At 50.5% G+C, this 8,786-nt stretch overlaps 1 protein-coding gene across 1 annotated transcript in view; it reads left to right on the forward strand.

Annotated features, from left to right (window-relative positions):
• The first annotated feature begins 5,527 nt into the window (after positions 1-5,527).
• Positions 5,528-8,786, forward strand: part of LOC104986477 (antizyme inhibitor 2-like) — a 14,979-nt gene continuing 11,720 nt past the window's right edge. The window contains exons 1-3 of the mRNA XM_010837079.1: positions 5,528-5,710; positions 6,645-6,818; positions 7,249-7,421. Coding sequence (XP_010835381.1) covers positions 5,528-5,710; positions 6,645-6,818; positions 7,249-7,421 — 530 coding nt within the window. The remainder of the gene's footprint in view (positions 5,711-6,644; positions 6,819-7,248; positions 7,422-8,786) is intronic.

The following is an 8,786-nucleotide window of genomic DNA, read 5'->3' on the forward strand; positions in this document are numbered from 1 at the left end:
TGGCGAGGGTGCATGAAGAGATTGCTGTCACTCACAAGCCTCCTGCGAGGTTATAACAGGGATCTTTAGAGAGTCAGAAACAGCCTGATCAGTGCCAGGGAAATGGGTTAACTGCACTGACAAGGGAGGCTTGATATACTCTGTGGGGTTGGGGCACTTTGAGACATCTAACTCTCTGATATATCCTGATTACAATTCTTAGGGTGCATGCTTTCCAAGTCAATTCTTCAGCTTTTATATAAGATACCAGGGGCCTGATACAGCTATGAAAATTTTAATCTTAAGTGTACAACTGAATGAAGTCTTCCCGAGTGGCTCAGTGGTAAAGAATCTGCCTGCCAATGCAGGAGAAGCAAGTTCAATCCCTGGGTCCAGAAGATTCCCTGAAGAAGGAAATGGCAACCCACTCCAGTATTCTTGCCTGGGAAATGCCATGGACAGTGGAGCCCGGTGGAGCTACAGTCCATGGGGTCACAAAAGAGTCAGACGTGACAGCGACTAAACAACAACTGAATGAATATATATACGTATACAGAAATACACCGAATATGTGCATGAATATACATGTGTGCATGAATATACATGTTCACATGTATGCATATATATATAAAGATGAATATATGTGCAGATGATCCGCAGCTTGAGATGGTTTGACTTAAAAGCTTCTGACTTCATGGTGTATGGAAGTGATACACATTCAATAGAAACCATACTTTGGATTTCGAGTTTTGATCTTTGCCTGGACTAGTATATTCAGTACCACACTGTCTTGTGATGCTGAGCATGGAGGCCACTGCAGCTCCTGCTCAGCCATCAGTCACAAGGATAAACAACTGATATATTTACAGCCATTCTGTACCCACACAACCATTCTGCTTTTCACCTGCAGTACAATACTCAATACATTCCATGAGGTATTCAACACTTCATTATAAAGTAGGCTGCGCTATATGATTTTGCCCAACTGTGGGCTAATGTTAGTGTTCTGAGCGTATTTTAAGGTGAAAAAGTGAAAATGAAAGTTGCTCAGTCGTGTCCGACTATTTGTGACCCCAAGGACTATACAGTCCCTGCTGGAGTGTGTAGTCTTTCCCTTCTCCAGGGGATCTTCCCAACCCAGGGATTGATCCCAGGTTTCCCGAACTGCAGGCAAATTCTTTACCAGCTGAACCACAGGGGAAGCTCAAGAATTCTAGAGTGGGTAACCTATCCCTTCTCCAGGAATCTTCCCGACCCAGGAATCCAACCAGGGTCTCCTGCATTGCAGGCAAATTCTTTACCAACTGAGCTATCAGGGGAGCTGATTTTAAGGTAGGCTGGGCTAAACTCTGTTGTTCAGTAGGTTAGTGTATTAGACGCATTTTCAACTTGTGATGGGTTTATTGGGACATAACCCCATTGTTAGTTAAGGAAGATCTATATGTATATTCTGTATCACCACTGCTATAAGATATAAGACATTTCTAGGGGGACAGAGGCTCTCTCATACCCTCTCCCTGCCCATAGCTCCCTACCCAGAGGTAATGACTTACCTGACTGCTGTCAGCATAGATTAATTTTGCATGTTTTTGAACTTCATATAAATAAAACCATAAAGTATGTATATCTTATTATTTGGGGCTTGCCTTTTCTTTTCTCTGCATTATGTCTGTGAGGGTCACTCATATTTTTACAATTAACATGTTTGTTCTTTTCCATACTGTGCAGTGTTTCATGGAATATATATGAATTTATTTATCAGTTCTATGGTTGATTGACTTTTAGATTGCTTTAAATGTCTCTACCTCTAGAAGACTCTGACCACCTGTGTTCATCCAGGCTCTGCCTACCCCACTCCCCACCTGTCCCTCCCTGACTCTGTCCCATCTTCCAGAGCGGGCTGGCTTCCGGCAGGGGTCAGCCACTGGGGCCGCTGGCAGGAGGCTAGGAGGTCGCCGGAGAAACCAGGCCGTGTGTCCCCCACCTCTCTGTCCCAGCTAGTTTCCTAGGCAGGGGCTGTGGCTCCACAGCTCCAGCTTCCACCGAGGGACCTCAGACTGCAGTTTGGGAAACATCACTTTTCCCTTTGCCCCTCCAGTCGGGGCATGGGAACGACTTCCTGCCGGTATCCAGGGTGCTTCACTGTTTCCTGTTTGGCCCTCGGCTGCTCCATAACTTGTGGATACAGTCCTCTACATTAAACTGTCTCTGTTGTGAAGAGCTGAAGTGGTTTGATTTTCCTGGTGAGACCCTAACTGATCTCCCTCCCAAGCGAAATTGTGTCCCCTTCAATTCAAGGGACACAGCACCTCCCTCCTCAAGCTGCCCCAGGGGTAGGACCCCAGGAAGGCCCAGATTCTGTATCCCTGAGGTCTTTAGTGCCTCCCCTACACAGGCATGCACTAAGCAGCCATCAAGAGAGGCCCAGTAACCACACGGGTGAGTCCAGCTGAAGGAGGAGGTGGGTCCAGGCTGAAGGAGGAGGGGCTGCCCGAGTTGGTGGAGGCAGGTGGGAGGATGGAGTGATGGAGTGAGCCCTGGCTGCCTGCACGAGGTAGAGAGACAAGGAGAGGAGGGAACCAGGTGGCAGGGGGCAGAGGAGGGGGTGAGTAGGAGGACCCCCCCAGGATCTACAGCGTGGGCTGGTGGCCTGAAGACCAGCAGCATGGTGGCCTGAAAAGACCTTCAGGTCTCTTAGCTTTCCCACCTATCGGATGGAAGAAGAGGTTGCGGAGCCTCCTTGTTCTGGCACGTCTCTGATGCTCACACATTAGCAGGAGTCTGAGCTTCACCTATGTACCTGTCATTGTGGGCAGACCAGGGTTGGAGAGTTACCTTGGCTTGGCGAGGACAAGGGTTTTCAATTGCGCTTCCCTGCTTCATGGGGATCTGAGCTGGGCCCATAGGGATTTGCCTGGAGCCAGGGGTCAAGCATGTGGTCCCACAGGTCTCAGCGCAGGGCAAGGGGGCAGCTGTCCCCACCCCAGACTGGCAACGCCCTCTGCATTGGGCAGGCCACTCATCAGGAGCTTCTTATCCACTATTAATCCAGGTACTGAGCCTGTCCTGGTGCTGAGGTTGACACCCGCTGGGGCCTGCCCATCCGACATAGACTGTATATCTGGCTCTGGGTGGAACTTGCCTCATGAGCTCCATGACTTACCACATAAAGTACTTAGCATAATGCCTGACACTTACCTAGGGCTGAGTAACATTGGCTGTTCTTGGAGTTATAATCATGATCACTGCTATATGCTGGCACTTGGCTAAACTCTTTGTAGGTGTTACCCCATTTCATCACATTTAATCCTCACGAGCACCCTCTTGGCCCGTGTGGATGTTATCCTCATCTTGAGGCCCCCAGGCGTGAGATATTTACAGGGTCCATGAAGGAGAGTTGGAAGTCAGTGCTACCTGAATTAGTCTGGGGTGAGGGTAGGTGGGATCTCTATAAAAGCTTGAACTTTATTATCTTTTTCTTTTTAATTTTTTAAATTAATTGATTGATTTTTGGCTGTGCTGGGTCTTTGTTGCTGCACCTGGGCTTTCTCTAGCTGCAGTGAGCAGGGGCTACTCGCTAGTCCCGAGGGCGTGCAGCCTTCGCTAGTTGCAGCACACGGGTTTGGTTGCTCTGAGGCGTGTGGAATCTTCCTGGACCAGAGATGAAACCTGTGTCCCCTAAACTGGCCGGTGCATTCTTAACCACTGGACCACCAGGGAAGTCCTGGACTTTATTATCTTGTTTGGAATCACAGATGGAATTAACAAGATTTGCTACAGAGAGTCCCTCCCTCCATTCCAGGCTCTACCTGTTGCCCCTTCCTAAATGTTTAAGCCCCCAGAGTCTGAAGATGGTAGGGGTTCGGGGGGCATTGACCCCTGGTGGGAGGGAATAAGGTTGGAGGCCTCAAGTGAGCAGAAGGTCAAGCAAGGCCGGCAGAAGAGAAGAATCAGGTCAGAAGCAGGCTGTTGGCTGTACTTCCTTCCTGGAACAGGCACAGGAGGCTCTGGTCAGAACACAGAGGTGAGATTAAGTGCAGCAGCAAGTGACAGCTGACATCCTAAAGGCAAGGCAGCTCCAGGGTGACGGCTTTAGCGTGGGAGGGCCCGCAGGTCACAGAGATCTCAGCAGCCCACATGGAGGGGGGGTGGGGCCAGGGAGGGAGAGGGTGACTGGACCTGAGTGACGAACAGCCTCACTTTTCCCTCAACAGCCTCACTTTTCCCTCACTTTTCCGTTTGGAGAAACTTCTAGCAAGGTATTTAAATCTGCCGTGGAGGGCAGAGACACAGCACCAGGAGAGACCAGCTCTCGCTCCAAGGCAGTGGAACCTGCCTGTGGTTAGAGTCAGGTCCTGATTCTGCTCCCAGACCTTCTCCAGGTTTGCTGAGTCCTCTGGAGACCTCTGAGCCCCTCGGTGTTTCCATCTGTGAAGTGGGAAGGGTGGATGCAGGGTTCCCAGGGTCCCTTGACTCTGATTGTCACTGACATTCCCTTATAACTGGAGTCTAACTTCACCCTGGGCTTCCCTGATAGCTCAGTTGGTAAAGAATCCGCCTGCAATGCAGGACACCCCGGTTCGATTCCTGGGTTGGGAAGATCTGCTGGAGAAGGGAGATACTACCCACGCGAGTATTCTGGCCTAGAGAATCCCATGGACTGTATAGTCCATGGGGTCGCAAACAGTCCATGTGATCCTATTGTGTGGGTGACAAAAGAGGGTTAGTTCTCGGAGCCTGGGAGGTCTGGGCTGAGTAGGGAGGGCCGGCCGGCTGAGGTCTGGAGGGACAGCCTGGGGTGGTATTTGCCCTGGTCCCTGAGATCTGGGCTGAGTTCTGCTCTTCCCATGGCATTTACCCCAAGCCAGACACCACAGATCCCAGCTCCCTAGTTTGAGCCTGAGAAAGCAGGTCACCATAGGCAGCAGGTGAGTCTGCGTGTGGTGTGGGGGGTACAGGTCAAGTCCCAGCTGCCAGAACAGAAGGCCCCTGGCTGCAGGCCATCCTCGCTTTGGTCTCAGGGATTCCTGGCTGGCAGCAGGTCCATTTCTGGTCTAGAGACCCCAGGTGCCAGTCCCAGCTCTGCCACTGACCATTTGGTGACCTCGATCAAGTCCCTTCCTCTCTCTGGGCCTCTCATTCCTGTGTGTAGAATGGGGACCCTGAACCTGGATCATCTCCTGGGCCCTGGCTCTGAACCCTACAATCTGAAGATCCTGAAACTCTGCACTTATCCTTCCTGGCCTCAGCCTCAGTTTTCCCATCTGTGAATGGGAACATCTGTGTGGAGGAGCCTGGAGGAGGATGCCAAGCCTCTATTCCTTGTGTACAGCCTGTGGGTCTTGCTTGGTCCCTTACTAGGTCTCTGAAGCAGACTGGGCCTGACCAGCGGCCCATTTTACAGATGGGAAAATTCACGAGGGCTCCATGGAGCTGTGGTAGCTGAATGGGAGGGCTGAGAAGTTACAGCCTGAGAACTCTGGCTCTGGGGCCAGTGGGGAGCTGGGAGGAGGGAAGAGGTCCCATCTCAGTGCCAGCCCTTTTTAGGATGTTGAAATTGCACCTGGCCGAGGGTTTGGTTGGAGTGTCGGGGGTCAGCATTCCCATCGGGAACTCAAAGGAGAGTAAAGAAAGCCCTGGAAGCACATGGCCAAAGGACATCATTGCCCTGGAGCCTGGAGAAACTGCCTGGGATGTGGTCCTGAAGAAGATCAAGGAGCTCTCAGATTCGGTAAAGAAGGAGGGAGAGAGGAGAGGGGCAGTAAGGAAGGATGAGGGTGTCTCAGTCCCTGCTTTGGGGGGCAAGAAATAAGACTTTCTGTTTTCTGGTTTTATGTCAGTTTCCTAGGTCTTATTTCAAAGCTCTGCTCTGCTGGGGGTGATAGAGTCATTCTGTTCCCTTCTAGCTCCCTCCCCATGCCACCGCTTGGGGGTTTTACCCAGTGCCAAGCTGCCTGGTTGAGGATTGGAGCTGTCTTTCCCCTTTCTTGATCTACAAAGATTGTTTCCCTCTTGTCCCTCTATTTTAAGAGTTAGAAGTTGTGGTTGTTCAGTTGCTAAGTCATGTCCAATTCTTTGTGACCCATGGACAGTAGCACACCGGGCTTCCTTGTCCTTCACTGGCTCCCAGAGTTCGCTCAGATTCGTGTCCATTGAGCTGGTGATGCTGTCCAACCATCACGTTCTCTGCCACCCCCTTCTCCTTTGGCTTTCAATCTTTCCCAGCATCAGGGTCCTTTCCAGTGAGTTGGCTCTTCGCGTCAAGTAGCCAAAGTATTAGGGCTTCAGCATCAGTCCTTCCAATGAATATTCAGGGTTGATTTCCTTTAGGATTAACTGCTTTAATCTCCTTGCAGTACAAGGGACTCTCAAGAGTATTCTCCAGCACCACAAAAGTATCAGTTCTTTGGCTCTCAGCCTTCTTTATGGTCCAACTCTTACACCCATACACGACTACTGGAAAAAACAGTTAGAAGATCTGGTATCAAACTCTATCCTAGCCAGTACTTTCTCTGTGACCTTGAGCCAGTGACTTCTTTCTGAACCTTTTTTTCCCCATATCTGAAATGACAACAGCAATAGCACTTACTGCATAGTGTTGTTTTGAGGGTCAGGTGAGATAACCCACTACCCAGCCTTCTCTTTCTCTTTCACTGTCCTGGCAGGACTGCCGAGATGCTTTCATGGTGGCCGACCTGGACGTGCTGGCCAGCCGCCACCAGGTCTTCCGCCAGGCCCTGCCGCGGGTCTCACCCTTCTACGCGGTGAAGTGCAACAGCAGCCCCTGGATGCTGCGTGTCCTGGCCGCCCTGGGCACCAGCTTCGACTGTTCCAGCCAGGTGAGCCTGGGCCAGCTGACTCATTCACAAGCCCAACACTTCCTGGGGAAAAAAGGCCAGTTGCCAGGGGTCCTGGAGTGGAGACTGCAGCTCCTCAACAGGGGCGGACACTCCTAGTCCTCAATTGTTTGGGAAAGAATAAACGAATGCCCCACGGGGGATCAGTCTCGCACTGGTCCCTGTGACTAAGGCAGACAGCTTAAGTGAATGAGGGGAAGCACAAGCTTGAAGACACAGCTGCTGTTCTTGTCCTAACACAGCCTTATCACTTGGAAGATTCTAGAAGCCAAAAGGGCACAGTCATGTTCAGCACACTGCACAATAGGGGTTCAGTCAAGGGCAGTCCCTTTTGCTCATGCCCAGGGTTCCCATCCCCAAAGAATAGAGGGGCATCAGGGCAGCTCCCCACTCTGGCTCTCACCCATGCCAGGGCGAGCTGGAGCAGGTGCTGGACCTGGGCGTGGCTCCCTCACGCATCGTCTATGCCAACCCCTGCAAGCCTGTCTCCCACATCCGCTTTGCTTCCCTCCACGGGGTGAAGCTCCTGGTGTTCAACAGCGAGGAGGAGCTAATCAAGGTGGCCCAGCATCATCCTGGAGCCAGGTGAGACCAGCAGGAAGTGGGTGCAAACTAGAGACAGGTGGAAAAAGGGACGTTAAACCTGGGACCCCGGCTGTTGGAACTGGCTGCAGGAATCAGATGAAGGAAGACTCATGTGGTCACTGGCACAGGCCAAAGCAGCAAAGTACAAGAATTTGGGTCGGTGGCCTGATGCCTTCGTTGGTGCCCATTGATGCCAAATGAACAATGCCTGTGTCCACATAGACACTGGGAAGAGCCTAGAAGGTGGTCTGGCGTTAGCTGACCTTATGGAAAAGACACTCGTATTGGAGTCAGGGAGGCCAGGGATCACATTTCAGATTCATTTGTCACATGCTGCCTGATCTTAGGAAAGTTATTTAACATCTCTGATCCTGTAATGTGGAGGCCTATGGAAGGTGTATTTATAATTTTATCTGCCAGGGACCAGCCCCGGCTGATCCAGGGTATTCGAAGCGGGGACGGCATCGGCGACCTATTTATTTAAATATTTTATCAAAGATATAAAGAGTAATAGGATGAGGATAGCTCAGTAGGAAAATTCAGTGGAGAAAAGAGGCTGAGTAGCTTGGTTTACGCGGGAGACCAATAAAACTTCAAGACAAGAAGTTTGCACCACTTACGTAGGCCACAGGCGTCCTTCCGTTCTCCTGAAGGAGAGGAGACACTGAGGCCTCCCCGGTCGGATCTTAGAAGCCCAGGCATAATTAGCAAGCATGGCGGGTTCTGCGCTCCAGATGGAGACTCACCCAGAATCTGGGAGAGAGGGCGACATGGGGAGACCAAGTTTCGGTGAACAAGGCCCGCACTTTATTTTCCAAAGTAGTTTTTATACCTTAAGTTGTGCATAGAGGATAATGGGAGAAGGGGTAGAGTCATGCAGTAAGCCAGGCTTTCTTCCTGCAAACTTATCATATGCAAAAGTTTAGGTGATTTGCATCATCTTCTGGCCCGGAGGCCTGTTAACATTTTAAGAAACTTATTTTTCTCTAAAGGTGATTATTCTAAAGTCAGGCGCCAGCCTCCAAAAAGCATTGGACAAAGCTGCATTCCTATAGGGCAAAGGTGAGGTGGGCTCAATCAAGAAAAGAATTAACTCAAGGGTCCAAGGTTACAAACATTGAGCTACTACTTACATTTCTATACACCCATTATATCAATCAATACACTGCCAAGGACACAGTAGGTAAGGGGTATGGAGACTTAGCAGCAAACATTGGCCCAGTAAGTGAAAAACCCTTCACCAATACAATTTCTAATCAATCTTTTAACTACTCAAAGGAATCTGTGTTTAGACAGTTTAGAACATCTCCTGCCTCTCACAGTTGGGAGGCTCTGAACAATCACACGTGGCCGGAAAAACCTATT

Source organism: Bison bison, unplaced genomic scaffold (genome assembly GCF_000754665.1).
Source record: "Bison bison bison isolate TAMUID 2011002044 unplaced genomic scaffold, Bison_UMD1.0 scf7180017864068, whole genome shotgun sequence".
NCBI classification, from domain to species: Eukaryota; Metazoa; Chordata; class Mammalia; order Artiodactyla; family Bovidae; genus Bison; species Bison bison.